General features: G+C 37.9%; 1 protein-coding gene and 1 pseudogene across 1 annotated transcript; both read right to left on the reverse strand.

Moving 5' to 3' along the window:
• Positions 1–2,780: 2,780 nt before the first annotated feature.
• LOC132174384 (uncharacterized) lies at positions 2,781–11,036 on the reverse strand (annotated as a pseudogene).
• A 1,788-nt stretch (positions 11,037–12,824) lies between these two features.
• On the reverse strand, positions 12,825–16,240 carry LOC148586752 (uncharacterized). The gene is made up of 7 exons (XM_088514308.1): positions 16,224–16,240; positions 15,796–16,102; positions 15,293–15,448; positions 14,751–15,238; positions 13,798–14,630; positions 12,952–13,554; positions 12,825–12,862 (listed from the first exon to the last, which is right to left on the reverse strand). Exons 1-7 carry the CDS (start codon positions 16,238–16,240, stop codon positions 12,825–12,827), a joined length of 2,442 nt encoding a protein of 813 aa, XP_088370434.1.
• Between the last annotated feature and the right edge of the window lie 2,971 nt (positions 16,241–19,211).

The following is a 19,211-nucleotide window of genomic DNA, read 5'->3' on the forward strand; positions in this document are numbered from 1 at the left end:
TTATAATCTGATTTTGAAAGTGAATTTTGCAGAAAAAGGTGTTGGAGGTGGTGACCCCGCCGGAGATAGTGACCCATGGCCGGGTTTGGCGAGACCCATCCGCTGGGCCATGCCATACCCATGCCCGGGTCTAGTGAGACACAGCCATTGGGTCATGCTAGACCCACGGCCGAGTCTGGTGTGACCCAGCGTGGGTCTGGCCATGACCCGCCTGGGTCTAGCCTAGACCCACGGCGTACGGGTACGTAGCCGATCGGTGGGTCTCTCTCCGGCGCCGGTGGTGTGGTTGTGGGTTTACTGGAGTTGGTTTGTTTTTTGGTTTGCTGTTTTGATTTCATTTTGTCAAAATGAGCTTGGTGACGTGTCACCACAAGAGTGGATGCTGCAAAACACCCATTTTGCAGCATGACGCATAGTAGGGGCTCCCTAAAGTAATTCCTCTTCTTAATCTTCCATGTGTATGAAAAAAATTGATTAATAATAGATTATCTACAAAATAATAAGGCCTGAAAAATAAAGAACTCCCAATTATTTGAGATTTTTTTTTTCTCTCTCTCACGAATTTAAACTTTTTTTTTTTGGTCTCTTCTCACGTCTCTCTCTCAACTCTTCAAATATAACAACTTAAAAAATCAACCTGGAGTAATTATTCTTCTTAATCTTCCATGTGTATTTTTTTAAAATCGTATTTATTAATATTGCAATCTCAAACGAATCTTTAATAAGAATAACACAACCCTCTCAAAACAATTGTAATTGAGTATTAACTGTATTTGTGGGTTGTTTATTTTTTTTAGTTTGTTCTTTGATGAAAATTGCAACTTCTGAATTAATATAATAAATTGTTTGGATTTTTAGTAGGCTAATGGAAGATTATAGCGTGTTTATTTGATTTTTGTGCCAAAAAAAAAGAAAAAAAGAAAAAAGAAAGAAAGAATAGAAACTCTTTCAAAGCACTAAAGAGATAATTAAACATTGAGCCTGAGAGGATTTATTGATCGCGTTAAATGCTGAGTGCAATATTTTGTTTTATTAGGTACTTATAAAATAAAAAGATTTTTTTTTTTTTTTGCACTGCATTTGATCCCGTACAGGGTTTCTATTTAATTGAAAATTTTGTTGCTTGGATTTATCTTTGTGTATCTATGTATAAATTTTTCACGACAGTAAATTGATTATTTTTAGAGAAAACTTTTTATCAGGACCATCAAGATAATACATCTTTTATAGACTCCAATCAATAACCGTCACATATGCAAAAACATAAAAAGTGCACAAAAATAGCTTGGACCAAAATACATTAGATTTTAGGGTAATAAAATCTCTAAAGGGTTAACCTTCCACCTTTAGGTTTTAGTTTTGAATTAAGAAACGAGTTTTGAGGAATTAGAAATGGGTTTTGGCGGGTGTTGAGGCATTAGAAACGGGTTTTGAGGCGGGTTACGCCCGGCGGGTTTGAGGCGTTCACCGCCAGCTAGACCCCTTGGGTCTCGCTGGTCCGGCCAAACCCACGGCGTGGGTCAAGCCTGGGTCTTGCCGGCTATAGTTTTTTTTTTTTTTCCTCTGATTTGGTGTGATTGTTCTCACTTTTATTTTTTTGCATTTTTCTTAAATTGATGATGTGTCACATAATAATTGGAGGTTGTAAAATGGATATTATCAGGATGGACCTGATAGTAGGGGCTCTCTTATTTTTATGTTTATTTCTCTAGAAAGTTTATTTGTATTGAAATATAATAGGTATCATACCAATAAGATTTTATGTTTTAATTCATTTGAATATTTTATTGGATTTTTTTTTTCCTTTTTGTGATTTACTTGGATTTTCTAGCATTTTTTGAAAGTTTTGAAGAGATTTCTTTGATTGCATTAAATATTGAGTGAAATATGTGTTTTATTTTGTATTAAAAAGAAGAGAATATTTTGTTTATTTTACTCGGTGTTTTTCTAAAATGATTAGAACTTTATGAGTTTTATTTGTATTGAAATATAATAAGTATCACATCAACAATATTAGAGTTTCATACTAATTTTCTATTAATATTTTGATAATCAGAATTCAAGTTTTTTTCTTGCTATGTTTTTTTTTTCTTTCATACTTTTCATTAAATACACGTTTGGTAAACTTCAAAAAAGAAAAGTACATGTTTAGTAATGTATTCGTGTATAACATTTAATATGTATTTTCATTAAAAGAGGTGTGATAAATTTTGCACACCTATTTTAACTTATAATGAAAAGTAAGATGAAATGTGTTTAAGTTTTTGAAATTAAATTGTAATGAGAAATCCCGCGCTATGCGCGGGTTATGTGCTAATTAGAATAATAGGGGAGAATCTCAATTATTTGTGAATAGTCTCTTCAATACCTTCATTGTGTACATGATTACATATAAATAGTGCCCACTTATTGAAAGATATAAACAACAGAAAAAGATAGAGATCACCTAGAGATTCTATCTCCACTTAGAGAGACATGATTGCACTCAACTAAGGGATAAGGGATATATAGTGATCACATAGTGGCATGATAACAAGCAAATGGACTAAAAGGATAACACGAGATAAAAGGTAGATTTGCAATTAAAGTCTCCCAACACTCAAGCTGGTTGCAGATCCAAGAGAACTTCAAATGGGCAGGAACTCTTTATGTTCAACTACTTGTGCGACTTCTAATAACAATTGAACTAGTTGTAGGCATGATAGAATTAAAACTAATAAACTAGATCCAAATTCCAATATTGTTGATCATGGACTCTGCAACTAATAATACAATTATCATCAGCCATGTAAGTGTTGGCAGTGTGCAAAGCAACCACGAAGATCGTCCGGATCCTTGTAACCCTTATGGCATTTTCTAAGACAACCTTGTAACTCTTTGCGCAATGCTAAACCACTCAAAGTAGTTTTTGGAACTCTCTTCAATCGGTGTTTACCACCATCATCTAGAGAAAAAGGGAGAAGTCGAGCGGGAAATGGCTTGGGATGGAGAGAAGGGGACATATGGGGAGCGAAAAAGGAAAGCGAGCGGTCCTCCAGCTTTAGAACTACAAAAAGAGTCATTGACAACATTATCAACATCATAAGTCCCTTCATACCTTTTTCATTCATTATTCCTCTCACTCTCTTGGGATTGTTGCTTTCTTGGGAACTCCAGGATGAATACATAATCTATACCTCTTATATACAAGAGTTATATGATGTTTTTCTTTTTTATTTGGGTAAATAACTTTTTAAGCATGTTAACATTGGAAAGGTTTGATGGCTTTTGGTTAACGTGAATTTTAATTTAGTTAAAGTGAATTTTCGTTAAGTTCTCTTGACTCTTGAGTTTTTATTATAGACATCCAACAACTTTTAAGAGTTCATTTTGTGCAAAAGTCATGTCTAATTGAGTATGAAAGTTTTATTTGATTTTATTTAAACAAAGAGTTGTTATTGCGAAACGTTTGATGGCTTTCGGGTCACATGAATTTGATTAAGGTCATGTTTATTATAGTCATTCAGTAATTTCTAAGATTTTTTTTTTTTTTTTCTTTTAAAGTCATGTATAATTGAGCATAAAAGTTGTATTTGAATTAGTAGGAGAGGACGCGACTTTAGGTGAAAATTTATAGTACTCTCATGCCGAAACTCTTCCGTTTCGACTCGAAGGCCGAAATAATGATCACATCCACAACTCAAAGGTCTAGACCAAAACTAATTAACCTGAAGGCAACAAAATAAGGAAATAAAATAAGAAAAGAAACAGCACACTTCGATCATGCACACGCCGGGAACCAAAAACCGGAGGGGCGTTGAAAGCTCATCACGGCGGGGACGCGTTGAAAGGTCAAGCAGTGGACGGTGGGCGGCGAACAGGCGTGGAGAAGTCCGGCAAAGCAGGACCTGAAAACAACCACAAATAAGAAAAAAAAGGGAAAAAAAAAAAAAAAACAAGGAACCACTAAAATAGGGAAAATGAGCATAAAGTGGGAAGACGGTAGCCGGAAGGGAGCCGGACCTGTGTAGGCCGGAAACCACCGCGTAAGGGGCGTGGGAGCTCGACACGGTGGGGACGCATGAAAGAAAACCCTAATAGCGGGCAGTGAAGAGGTGACACAGGTCGGCGGCGACTACATACAAAATCGGGGGGGTGGGGGGGTTTGAAAGAAAGCCCCCCATAAGCCGAACCCACAAAGAGTCAAAACAAGGCCAAGGAGCCCGCTGCAGAAAATGAAGGCGGGGGAAGAAAAGCGGCAAGGAAGGGGCAAAAACGGAGAAAACAGAAGGGGAAAGGAGCAGCAAGGAAGGGGAAGAGAGGAGGCACTGGGGCTAGGGTATCAGGTAAATAACTAGCATCGAAGCGAGGAGGATGAGAGGAGGAGGGAGGCAACCAAACGGCTAACCCTCCTCCCCTGGGTGGTTGAAGGATTTCGCTTTTCTCTCTGGCGGCTAGAGAGAAAAGAGACGAAACCCTCATTTTTCCAATCTCGTCCACTTGTTTGGGCAGGGTAGTAGACATCCAGGAAGTGTGTACTTGAGAGTGCACACTTGGAAGTATATGTAACATTTCTCATGTAAGAGTTGATCATTTAAACCTTCACCCTTTTTCATGATTGTTGTATTTTTCCTAGTTTTTCTCTTTGGAGATTTAATTAGAAACATAATGTGGAGAGAGATAGAGGGAAGGGCTAGCCGCTAGAGTAAGAGTATCTGATAGCATATTCATGGACTCTATGCAACTAGTTTTTCTCATGACGAGACTTGTTAGACATCTTTCTTCGAATCTTCTTCTATCCTTTTAAATTTTAAAATCATAATTGGATGGTTGGATCTACGGGTCCATGTGTTAGCCCATTTGCTAACACATTGACTCGCAGATCTAATAATAATTTTAAAAATTAAAAGAATAGGAGATGAACAGAGAAAGAAAAGTAATCATTTCTCGCGCAACTAATAGTGGGATTATAAGAAGTCATTTGAGTGCCGACAATCTGCAACGCATCAATCCAACAATAAAAGACAAAAAGGATCCATACTTTTTTATCTCTTGATTTCCTTCTCGTATTGTCCAAAACAATTTTCTATTTCGTTACATTGACATTTTGAACTACTATCTTTTAGGACCATCATTTGGAGAGGAAGAGTACTAATGAAGTTGAGAGGAAGAGAGAAATGGTTAATATAACCCGCAAACATTGCTGCTTCATATATACCACCACAGACAACAACCTTTGCTTTTTGGACAACCGTCATCGCACCGCACCACCACGCGCATGAACCACCATGATGAGGCCACCGCCATCGCTCGACTCCTCTATGGTCAAATCAGATTACCACACACAAAGCTACTTATTGTTACCATGATAACCCTCCTAGCCCTCGTCTCTAGCAGTACTCTCAGTCGAACATCCACAAACATTCAACAACAGAACCATGGAGCCATTGCCACCTTGTAACACCCTTAAAATTGGCCTTGACTAGCCTGGAAGGGTTACTGGCAATTACTCAAGTTTAGCTAACTGGTAGCTAAATGGGGAACCGTCCCTTTCAGCCATCATTAGAGTTAATGCATAGGAAGATGAAATAAATCTGAGAAGTCTAATAAGCATAAAGGAAGTATATATTAACCTCAAAACATAGACATGCACGGAGCAACTAGTAGAAATAATAAGTTGATCAAATCTGGTAACAATGTGAAGATCTTAATCTTAAGCATGGTCCGTAGTGGCAACCTTGTCACTCTTTTCTTTCTAGAAATAGGTTTCCTACAAGATGTAATAACTGCGTAAGTCTAACAACTTAGCAAGCAAACCTCATAATTGGGTATGACATGAGCCAGTTATTAATGAGTAGAAATAAACGTGCAATTTGATAAAGGCTTGCAAGAGGTGTTGTCTCTGTTAATACACCAACAAAATAATGTTTTATTAAGAGAAAGAGGTGTACTCGACAATTGTCTAAGTGTTTTAATGCAGAAAACTAATGTTTTATATATCATAACTATCATATATGGTCTACTCGAGATATTACCCATTCTCAACAGAGTTAGCGTGCCGCTGCCCCGGCCATTGTACGCTACCGTTCATCACACTAGCAGCCCGACCGAGTCCAACCTCAAGTGGCCCATGCTACTAATTAATGATGTACGTCCTCTAGTGACCCGCCAATTAAGGTTGTGTCGGTCACAAAATAACTATTGGATCCAAGGTCCTTACATCACACCCATACACACATTTGACCATAGAATCAAGTTTATATAATAAGTTTATAGCTATTATACTGCACGTACCGGTGTACCATATCATACAATGCATCTGATCAACCTATTATTAAGACAATTACCGAGTTATACGAAAATATAGGCATACTCATATCATACATGTGTTTAGTCAGCTAACATATTGCACGTTTTTAAGGAAAGTGGTCGTAAGTGTTTGTTTACCTCGCGCGCTCGCTCGAGTCCTCCAACATCACAAATCTCTACTATAACAAACCACGACATATCGTTATATGTAGTACTAGAAAACTCTCCGAGTGACATAATAAGTTTTACCTAATGAAAGGGGGTCGCCAAAACCCTAAGCTCACATATTTGGGTCACTGGGTGTACGTCTTGCTCCTTGGGCGAACGCTCAGCCCTATGTGCATACCTTCGGCCAGAGAGTAGAAACTCTTGACCAAAAGCCCCAAACATGGTCTTATGCTTGTAGGGTGTGGTAAATCTCATCCTACGCCCCTAATGGGCATGTGAACAATACAAAACATGCTAGCATCCAACTCTAAAGAAATCAAAGGCGGGTTAAAAAAACTTTTTAAAACATTCTTGGTCCTTTAAAGAAAATTGATACAATAATTAGTCAAGGTATCTTTAACGCTTGTAATACTACGAAAACAGTAAGTACAACATTAAGAATAAGGGAATGAACAAGAAACTACCTTGACGATGGCAAAACTCCATCAAGGCTTCCTCCTTCTCCTCCAAAGTAACTCATCACTTCTAAGGTTAGGGTTTCTTGGTGTGAGGATTGGCTGAGGTTCGAAGTGAGGGTTTATATAGGGGCTTGGGGCATGCTCTCCTCTGAAAAGATGGAGAATATGTTAAAATTACTTTTCAGAGTTGTCAGCGAACGTTCGAGTACTATGGGGAGAATATTTGCATACTTCGCGTACAATTACCAAATGGATAAAAGGGTTCAGATGCACGTTTGGATATTACCCCCTGGCCCAAAGACTAGTCAACAAACGCTCGTGGTGGTCCCCCTAGCGTATGCTCACACTTAGGTCAAGAGCGTACGTTCAGGTGGTCCTCCTAGCGTACGTTCGGTCAGGGAGTGGGTGTCTAGGGTTTTGCTTAAAAGGGTTCAAGGAGTTGGGCTACTCACAAGGGGTTTGGGCCTTGGGTTATAAAATCTTGTTTTAAGAAAATATTAATCACTTTATAGTAAATAATTAGCCTTTTAAAAACTTGTGTTTTATCGGGGTATTACACACTCACCCACAACGAGTACCAAAGCACCCAAACAACTTTAACTCACATTGTCGCACAACTACGCATACGATCACGTTCACACTCATAAATTTCTTTGAGTTTTTTAAAGGGATCAACAAAATAAAACGAAAAAGAAAAACACAAGAAAATCGAAAGTCCATAATACCAGATGATAGGAATCCAAGGGTTTCTATCCTTTGAAATCAAACAATAAAAGGAAAATATATATATATATATATATATATATATATATATATATTAACCTCTTCGAGGGGATATTTTTCACTCTTTGATTTTAATGATCACTTCGATGGAAAAATAAATAAATAAATAAATAAGATCAACCTCTAATGGTTCATAAAGTAATTGATGTTTTTTCACTCTTTGATTTTCCATATGGCGTATACATCCTTTTTATAGAACGGATTACGACTTATTCTGCGAAAACAAATAGTACAGAATCGCCTACGTACTAATGAGGAGACTACAATCCAAAATTATTACATAATATGCCTAAAATAAAGAGATTGTAATAAGAATCCCCTTAATAAGAGATTGTAAACAAATAGTACATATTGCTTATTACATAATGCGAATGTCACTAATTCGAATCCATTTTCTCTTTCTTTGTGTGGACATGTAAAATATATATATATATATATATATATATATATATATATATCATACATGCAATTATTATGATTATGGGCTATATTAGGGAAATATTATGAAATCCTACTAGAGACCTATACTAGATCCATTATTAATGTTCATAGACTCTGCAACTAATAGTACAATTATTATAAGCCATGTAATTCATTGCACTTTTCATGGCAATGAACTCGTGTGGCTTTAGCTACGCTATACTCAAAATCTTTACAATTCTTCTTGTATTCCTCTTCACATTTTTTATTACATTTGATCAGTTCTTTCTTTTGCGCACTGTGAGTTCCTGTCGCTCGTTGTCTACCATCGTCATATGGAGAGAAAAAGAGAAGTCGAGAGGGAAGTGGCAAAGGATGGAGAGATCGAGACATTATTTGAGGCAGTACTGTTATGACAAGCTTCTGGTTTTCTTCTTTACAATGCTTAGCAACACCACAAATATACCATTGTCTTCCCGGAGTTGTTAGCTTAATCACATCATTTCCACTAGTCAGGGTCTCAGTTGCTGCCAATGCCATACATGCATTGTTGAAAGCCAGTTGAATTAACTTTAAGAACATTATGGGCTCCCTCTTTATACTTGAAAACTGCACCAAATATTTGTTTCTTCCATCATCAATCAAACTAAAAAGAAATATACTTGCCAATTATAATTTTCCAAGATGTGGAGAATATTTGTGTAAGCAGTTTTGAGTAAAATATCACCATGCCACCCACATATATATACACTGGTAATTTCCTTTTTTAGTAAGAATTTTTTAAAAACACAATAAGAAACAAACATATCCACTAGCAACCCATAAAAACAAGACGGCCTAAAAGTTAGGGAAAACTATACGTGCAAGCGCCTTAAAAAAATAAAACATATATCACATATGGATAAATAAATTAAAAGATTACACAAGAAATATATACAGGGAAGTTGAAGACAAGACATATCACATAAAGTTAATAGAATTAATTTACCAAGTGTGTCACCAACTTGGAACTCCTTTCCCTGAGTCCAGGCTTGGTAATCAAATAAAGTTAATGGTCCAACCCTTGTCATCACCAACCACCACAAACTCTGTGGCCAAAATTGAAGGGACAAGAATTGCTATGATTGCAAGGATGAACAAATATTGAGTAGAGGCCATTATATATTATCACAAACTCAATTTTTATCAGATTGTTGGCCTTATGGAAGTGCTTGCCTCAAAAAGTAGAAATCGTGCCTATTTATAAGTCAAAATTCTCACATATTGATTGTTCATGGATGGCAACGCCGAATGGCACGTACAATAGGATCATAGAGGTAATTAGAGTGTGTCAAGGGGTATAACACAAAATTAATTTAATTTGTTGGACCAGCTCAACCCATTATATATATATATATATATATGCAGGGTAAATTCTTAATTTTCTTTTCTTATACATTTTCACAGCTGGCCGATTTTAAGTTTGAGATTGTCTGTGTTAAAATATTAATTATTATTTTTGGATAAATAATTATTTAAAAAATCAAGATTTATGTGGGCTTGCACATGTGCCACGCGCCACGCGCCCCCTTCTCTATTTGGAAACGTTTGGCTTAAAATGTCCCCTTTTTAAGGCGCTTGATCACTGTACAAGCATATCTAAATTGAAGTTCAGTTACTATAATTTGAGACGTGCGTCAAGTGCCCGGCCCTATTCAAGCGTTTCTAAATCAATTCATGCGTTTTTTTTTTTTTTTTTTTTTTTGCCAAATACGCAAGTCACTAAACTAAATTTTTTTGTAGTGAACATCTCTCAACGGATTGTAATCTTTTTTATTTAAGTGTGATGAAATAAGGAAAAACTATGCAGGAAATTTTTTAAACCTTGTATTTGTCAAAAGGACGTCTAAATTCTCTTTACAAACCTGAAGGTCTAAATTCCCTCTACAAATCCACAGTTACATGTTTACGAAATTATTCACATAACAAAAAGACAACTAAAGAAATGCTCGTACGCACGGGAGAATGCGAGAGAATTGATAAATGTCTTTGTTGCTTACAACCCATCGCATATATAGTTCCATTGCGCATGAAAACAAAAGTGAAAAGACACTTGAAGAGTAGTGGCAGATATAAAGGGGGCAGGCAGGGGCGCCTCCCCTCCAAATTTTTTTTTTTAAAATTATTATTTTAGTTATGTCAATACGAATTCTTAGATCCACCACTCTTGAAGAGACATTTTAGGTGTTATCATGGGGTGTCACAGTAAGAAGCAATGAAGAGTAGAAGCTATATCAGCCTCCAAAAGTGGCAAAAAGTAATTGATTTTTTTTCACTCTTTGATTTTCCATACGACATATACACCCTTTTGTAGAGGGGATTGCAGCTTATTCCATGAAAATAACTACAATTATTAAATATTAATGCCTAAAATAAAGAGATTGCAATAATATGCAATTATTATAGTTATGGGCTATATATTAGGGAAATATTATTATTATTATTATTTTTTTACAACATTAGGGAAATATTATGGGATCACAGGAATGTATACATATTGGTGTTCATGGACTCTGCAATGAATAGTACGATTAGAATAAGTCAATTATAATTTTGCAGAAGTTACGGCATATTTCATTCTCCTTCAAAGACTTGAGGGTTTTTCTCAAGAATTTCACATTGCAATCTCTAAGACATTCTTCCAATTTTTTTTTCCAATTTTTTTCTTTGCTTTTCAGTAATTAACTTCTTTCGGGGTATACCAAAATCACCTGGAGAGAAAGAGAGAAATTGAGCGGGTAGTGGCAAGGGATGGAGAGAAAGGGGCATATGGGGAGCGGAAATAGGAAGCGGACGGTCCTCTGCTTGTTTCAAAACTATAAAAATAGTCATTATCAACATTATTATCACCGTAATTCCCTTCCTACTTTTTTTATCCATTGTTCCTCTCAGTCTCTGAGGTTGTTAATTTTTTTACAACTCCAAGATGAATTCATATTCTACAGTATCTAAAGCTTTTATATACAAGTGTTGAGAATAAGGTTGTATATTGAATCACACAATATAATGTACAGAAGAGGCCTATATATAGGCGAATAATACAGACCTAGTAGAATAAGGAAAGGTAAACCTAGTAACCCTAGAATACTAAAGAAGGTAAATAATAATAATATAATATTATCTAACAGCCCCCCACAAGCTCAAGGTGGAGTGCGAGAGACCAACTTGAGGTTGGACACAAGATCACGAAAACGTCCTGGAGGATGTGACTTTGTAAAGATGTCTGCGAGCAGATCACGGGACGTGACAGAATGAAGTTGTAGTGAGCCCTGAAGAAGATGATGACGAACAAAATGACAATCAATCTCAATATGTTTTGTCCGTTCATGAAAAACATCATTATGAGCAATCTGAATAGCACTCTTATTATCACAGTATACAGGAGTAGCAGAAGAAAGAGAGACACCCATATCTTGTAACAACCATCGCAACCAAAGAAGCTCCGCGGTAGTGTCAGCGAGAGCACGATATTCTGCCTCTGTGCTAGATCGAGCAACAACAGTCTGTTTCTTACTTCGCCAAGAAATAAGCGAGGTGCCAAGTAGAAAACAATAACCAATGGTAGAGCGACGATCTGTTGGATCACCCGCCCAATCAGCATCAGTATAAGCATGCAACTGTATAGGAGACTGAGAGGAGAAATAAAGCCCATGAAATAATGTCCCCTTCAGATACCGAAGAATGCGTAGAACAGCTGAGAAATGAGTGGAGCGAGGAGCAGCCATAAATTGACTCACCTGATGGACAGCATACGAGATATCAGGTCGAGTGACAGTAAGGTAGACAAGACTGCCAACTAAGTGCCGATATAAGGTAAAATCATGAAGAGGCTCGCCATCATGAGGAGTGAGACGAGTATTAAGCTCAGTCGGTGTGTCGACAATCTTACTGTCTGTAAGATTGACCCGAGAAAGTAGATCAGATATATACTTGGCCTGTGTTAAATAATAACCATCTGAAGAAGATGAGATCTCAAGACCAAGAAAATAGCTGAGAGGGCCAAGATCTTTCATCTCAAAGTGTTGACTAAGAAACTGTTTAAGTTCCTGAATACCAGTCATATCATCCCCAGTGATAATCATGTCATCAACATATAGTAGAAGAAGTATGGTACCCCGGTCTGTGCGGCAAATAAACAAGGCAGAATCATAAGAACTGATGGAGTAGCCAAGTCGAGAGATAGTGGCGCTAAACTTAGCAAACCATGCTCGAGGTGCTTGCTTAAGCCCATAGAGTGCTCGACGAAGACGACAAACCTTGTTTGTAGGATGAGATAATCCAGGAGGTGGCTGCATATAAACTTCTTCACTTAAATCACCATTAAGGAAGGCATTTTTGACATCCATTTGACAAAGTGACCAATGCTGAGAGGCTGCAACAGCCAACAGAGCACGCACAGAAGAGAGGCGAGCAACTGGAGCAAAAGTCTCCTCATAATCCACACCATATTCCTGAGTAAAACCTCTGGCCACAAGTCGAGCCTTGTACCTGTCAATAGTACCATCAGAACAAGTCTTGATTTTGTAAACCCACTTACACCCGACCGCAGATTTTCCAAGAGGTAAGTCAACCAGATCCCATGTATTGTTCTTGTGTAAAGCATCAAGTTCCTCTTTCATCGCAGCCTGCCAAAGAGGGTTAGTGGAGGCCTCACGAAAAGAGTGAGGCTCATGCAAGGTAGCTAAGGCATGAAAGCAATGAAAATCCTGTAAATTGGAAGGAAGAGATCTTACTCGGGTGGATCGACGAATGTCAGGTGATGGAGTGCAGACTGGATCCTCAGATGGAACAGAACCTGGGGAGGTAGGCGAAGAACTTGGGGACGCAGGCAAAGAACTTGGGGACACAGGCGAAGCAGCTTCGAGGGCATCAGATGACTGCAGTTCTAGCGAGAGAGACTCAGGCAAGACATTGGTCGTGGGAGTAGGAGAAAGAGGAAACTCAAAAAGGGTAGTAAAGGGAGGGGATGATGGCATGCTGAATATGCCGACGTCGTGGAATAGTCGATGCTCCCAAAAAACTACATGACGGGAGATGCGAAGACGACGAGACACAGGATCATAACACCGGTAGCCCTTGTGTTCCACTCCATATCCAAGAAAACAACACAACCGAGAACGAGGCTCAAGTTTGGTGCGCTCATGAGGCTGGAGTAAAACAAAACAGGCAGAACCAAAGACACGGAGATGATGATATGAAGGGATAGAGCCAAACAACCGCTCATGAGGAGTGCAATTATCAAGGATAGGGGTAGGCAACCTATTGATTGTGTAGACAGCCGTGAGAGTGGCTTCACCCCAAAACGGGGTAGGAACAGATGTGGAAATGAGAAGAGCACGGACAGTGTCTAAAATGTGCCTAAGTTTACGTTCAGCTCGACCATTTTGTTGTGAGGTGCCTGGACACGACAAGTGAGAAACAGTGCCATAATGTTTTAGAATGGCTTGAAAATCATGTTGAGTATATTCTAAAGCATTATCAGAACGAAAAGCCTTAATGGGTTTTGAAAATTGGGTTTCAACCATTTTGGCAAAAGTACGATAAATATCCAATAATTCAGAACGAGATTTCATTAAAAACACCCAAGTGTAACGAGAGAAATCATCAACAAAAATAACAAAATAACGTGAGCCACTCATACTAGCAACATGAGAAGGTCCCCAAACATCAGAATGAATTAAATCAAAGGAAGCAGTAGCATGAGAGTCACTATTATTAAATGGCAAAGCCGGTTGTTTACCAAGTTGACATGAACTACAATCAAAAGAATTATTGGAAACTGAACCTAACAAACCCTTGGAAGCTAAAAATTGAACGCGAGAGGCAGATGCATGACCAAGACGCGAATGCCAAAGTGCAAGAGATGGTGATGATGAGGAGGCTGCAGCAGAGATGCCTGTGGCGGGGAGATGTAAGGATGATAGTTCGAACATACGCCCAATTCTACGCCCGGTCCCAATGGTCTGATTCGTACGAGGATCCTGTACATGCACACCAGAAAAGTCAAAAACAAGTCTATATCCAAGTTCACACAGTTGGCCAACAGAAAGAAGATTGAAGGATAATCCAGGCACATGAAAAACTTCAGGAACAGAAAGGGAAGGTGTATTGATAGTGCCTATATTTTTAACAGTCATAATGGAGCCATCAGCTGTGCGAATGAATGAAGAATGAGGGGAAGGTACAGATGTGGTAGAGGAAGTAGGGTGAGGTGTCATGTGATTGCAACAAGCAGAGTCAAAGAGCCAAGAGGAAGAGGTACCTGGCAAAATTGAGAGGACAGAGGAAGATGCATTACCAGAACGAGATAGGACGACCTGATTGACTATTGTCTCGAAGTCAGCTGCAGATAAGGTGACACTGGATCCTGATGCGTGGCCAGAGGGGGCAACTGAAGAGGGAGCAGCTGGAGATGAAGCAGCTGGAGATGAACCACTCTCAGTATGAGCAACTACTGCTGTGGGTGCATTAGATCTTCCCTTACGCCAACACTTGTCAATAGTGTGCCCTCGACGTCGACAATAGCGACAGTAATTATTATCGCGAGACTTAGGAGGGAGTCGAGAAGTACCTCACCTGTCATAATACTCTCACTGGAATGACGAGGAGCCAGAGGATGGTGCAGCCAACACTGTATGACTAGGTTGAGAGCGCATAGTCTGCGATCTAGTCTCGGCACGGACAAGTTCGAAGATGGCAGTGTCCAAAGTGGGAAGAGGAGAACGATGTAATAGCTGCACACGAACAGGCTCAAAATCATCACGCAAAGCCATCAAAAATTGGTGAAGGCGATGTTGATCTCTACGGGTAATATACATCTGAGCATCAGTGGGATCCTTCCAAATAAGATCAGAAACATCAATTTGGTTCCACAAGAATTGCATGCGGGCAAGAAAATCATTGATACTCTGACCAGATTCCTGCCTGAGATGGAAAAGTTCAAACAAAAGCTGATACTCATGAGCACCATCTACAGAAGAATAACGAGAAGCAAGCATATCCCAAGCACCCTTTGCTTCATCAAAGCTGCCAAAGAGTGCAGAAATAGATGGGATAGTGGTATTACGGAACCATGTAAGAATCTGATGATGTTTGCTATCTCAATCAATAAGACGAGTGGTAAAAGCCTCATCTGCCTCAGAATCCTTTTTAACTGGCTTTTGGATATCCCCAGTGACATAAAGCCAAAGCTTGCGGCCTTTAAGAAAGCTGCGCATAGATTGAGACCACAACATATAGTTTGTTCCATCCAATACAGTCTGAACATGATGAAAAATCTCGTTTTGTGCCATCTGGAAGGCTCAAATGCAAAAACAGACTACAAATATGAAATCAGGACGAAAAAATAGGTAAGAAAGCACCTGGTCAACTCTGGAAGTCAACAAAAAGTCAACGGTCAAAGTCAACGGTCAACTATCAAAGTCAACGCTGACGTGGTACTAATGACGTGGCAAGGTATGACTGATACTGATGACGTGACACGGTGACGTGGCACCGATGACGCGGCACCGATGACGTGGCACTGTGACGTGGCACGTATGTCTGACGTGGCTATGTTGACGTGGCTATGCTGACGTGGCAATTAGGGCTGACGTGGCAAGGATGGCGTGGCACGTGGGTGCGATGGCGCGTGTGGTACACGCGCGAACGGAGGAGGCGTGAACTGGCGCGTGGATCTGACGCGCGGAACTTTTGGTGGCGCGTGGAGGCGCGTGAAGGCTCGTATGGAGGATCTGAGACCTGTTCTGGAATCCTGGGGAGCAGATCTATCGATCGGTGGTCTGAGGGAAGCAATCGGACCACCGTGGCGGGCGGTGGCTGGACGGCAGGGGCGGAATTGCCGAACCTTTGGGCGGCGCGTGAGGGCGCGTGTAGGCTCCGATATGGCTGTGTGCGGCGGCTCTGGGACGGTTGTCTTCCGGGCTTTCAAGCGGTATAGTGATACGCTGAAAACCTCGAGGAGAAGATAGAGAACCGTGAGGATCAGAGAGAAGGATTCGCCGGATAACACTGGCGGCGCCGGAGGAAAAATATTTAGACGCGAAAAATTTTGAGGTGATTCAGAACCTGTGCTCTGATACCATGTTGAGAATAAGGTTGTATATTGAATCACACAATATAATGTACAGAAGAGGCCTATATATAGGCGAATAATACAGACCTAGTAGAATAAGGAAAGGTAAACCTAGTAACCCTAGAATACTAAAGAAGGTAAATAATAATAATATAATATTATCTAACAACAAGAGTTCTCAGGAAATTTTATTTTTTGCTTAAAAACATGATAATTTAATTATTATTTTTAATTTAAGCAAAGAATAGTTTAGTGTGACCTTGGAATGGTTTGATGTCTTTTGGCTAACGTGAATTGGGTTAAGGCCATGTCTCGTGACTTTTGAGCTTTTATTAGTCATCCCGTAATTTCTAATTTTTTTTTTTTTTTTTGTTGCTAAAGTCGTGTTTAAGAGCATTCTCAATGGAAGAGCCAAATATTACTTTTATCTAAAATAGCTCTTCAAATGTTTAAAAAACCTCCTACATTGGACTAATAAAAAAAAAATGTAAAATAGATATTTGATTGGAAGAGTTCAAAAAAAAAAAAAAAGCTAAATGTAGCAACACTTTTTAAGAGCATTCTCAATGGAGGAGCCATATTTTTATGTAAAATGACTTCTTAAAACTCACTTTTATCTAGTTTAGCTAAGTCATTTTTAAATGTCTCTACATCCAATTAGCTATATTTTTATCTATTCTATTAAAATATTATTAGAAGTAAAAAAAAATTTTGAGAAAAAAGAGAACTTGTGAGAGGAAAAATGAGAAAAATTTTGGGAAAAAGAGAACATGCAGAGAAAAATGAGGAAAAGATTTGGGAAAAAGAGAAAACAGGTGAGAGAAACAATGAAAAATAAAATGGCTCTCTTAAAAAGTGCTGCTACATTTAGCTTTTTTTTTAGTTCTTCTAATCAAATATCTATTTTACATTTTTTTTTTGCTAATCCAATGTAGAAGCTTTTTTAAGCATTTGAAGAGCTATTTTAGATGAAAGTAACATTTGGCTCTTCCATTGAGAATGCTCTAAGGGAGCTATTTTATTTTTCATTGTTTCTCTCACCTGTTTTCTCTTTTTTCCAAATATTTTCCTATTTTTTCTCTGCATGTTCTCATTTTCCCAAAAATTTTCCCATTTTTCCTCTCACATGTTCTTTTTTTCCCAAAACTTTTCTTACTTTTAATAATATTTTAATAAAATAGATAGAAATATAGCTAATCCGATGTAGAGACATTTAAAAATGACTTAACTAAACTAGATAAAAGTGAGTTTTAAGAAATCATTTTACATAAAAATATAGCTCCTCTATTGGGAATGCTCAAATTGAGCATGAAAATTGTATTTCAATTTATGTAAGCAAATAGTTTCTTAAGCAGAGTAACCCCAGAATGTTCGATGCTTTAGACTAACGGTGAATTTTGGTTAAGGTCAAGTTTCAAGTCTTGATTTTTTATTATAATCCTCCAGTAATTTCTAAGATTTTTTTTTTATTTTTTATTTTTTAATGGAAAAAGTAATCTATATTAGTTGACCATAAAAATTGCATTTGAATTTGTAAAAGCGGACGTGGTTTTAGCTGAAAAGTTATAACATAATTGTTTTTTTTTTTTTTTAGGGATAAATGCAAAATTAGTTCATGTGGTTGACCTAATTTACAAATCACTCTTTATGGTTTAAAAAATGATTTATAGGCCCCTAGGGTAGGCCAAAATAACATTTTACTCCCTGAACTCATTTTCCGTTAAATGACTTAACGGAAACCATTACGTTGCTACATCACACCCAATAAAAATAAGACACATGTTTTTTTTTTTTTTTATACTTTTAAAAAATGACAAATAAGTTTTTTCACGTCATTTTGAGCCTCCAACATACACTCCACGTCAAATTAAATAAGCATAATCCCTCTATATCCCTTGTGCCGCCGTTGTCTTCATCTTCTCCAACGATTCTTGCCGTCGTCTTCATCTGCGTCTAAGATTTGGGCATCTACGTTTTTTGGCAGTGCTTTCTATGGAAACAATCTCTCCCTCTCTATGTGTCTGGTTTTTTTGTTTTTGTTCTATGGCAAGTGCTTTCAGGTTTGTGTTAAATAGATGTTGGAAGATAGTTGAAGATAGTGGCTTGAAAAAGCAAACCATAGGTTCATCTTTCAAAAAGTGATCTCTCTTTTGAGATATGCAATTGTTTTTTTTCTTTTGTGGGGCTTGTATTTGTCCCTTAGTGTGCATGTGTAAGATGGTGGTTGTGGTTGTAGGAATATTCATGTGTGGATGTAAGTCTTAACGGAAAACGCAGATGAAGACGACGGCGGCACAAGGGATATAAAGAGATTATGTTTATTTAATTTGATGTGAAGTGCGTGTTGGAGTCTTAAAATGACGTGAAAAAGCTTATTTGTCATTTTTTAAAAGCATAAATAAAAAGAACACATGTCTTATTTTTATTGGGTGTGAGTGACAATATAACGGTTTCCGTTAAGTCATTTAACAGAAAATGAGTTCAGGAAGTAAAATGTTATCACTACAAAAAAAAACAATTTTTTTTCTCACTGGAGTTTTCTGACGTGTCAGGGTGTCTGACACGTCAGAAAACTTTTCTAACGTGGCATTTCTGACGTGTATTGAATGTCAGGTACATAGGAGTCAGTAAATTTTTTTTTTTCCTGACTTGTTACTGTTTAGCACGTCAGAATTTTCTGACGTGTCAATTTTGACACGTCAGGAAATTTAAAAATTAATTAAAAATAATAATTTTTTTTTAAAAAAATTTTTGGAATTTTTTTTTTCAATTAAAAAATTTATTAATTTTTTTTTTTGTAATTTCTCTGCACTGCAGCTCTCTTCTTTTCTCAATTTCTCTTTCTCTCTCTTCTTTTTTCCGGCCAGATCTCCCTTTTCTCCATTTTCTCACTCTCTCTCTTCTTTTCGATCTCCATTTTCAAAAACCCAAACCCAAACCCAAACCAAAAAAATCTTCAAAAAATCAAAAACCCAAACGTC

Source organism: Corylus avellana, chromosome 3 (genome assembly GCF_965113065.1).
Source record: "Corylus avellana chromosome 3, dhCorAvel1.hap1.2, whole genome shotgun sequence".
In the NCBI taxonomy this organism is placed as follows: Eukaryota; Viridiplantae; Streptophyta; class Magnoliopsida; order Fagales; family Betulaceae; genus Corylus; species Corylus avellana.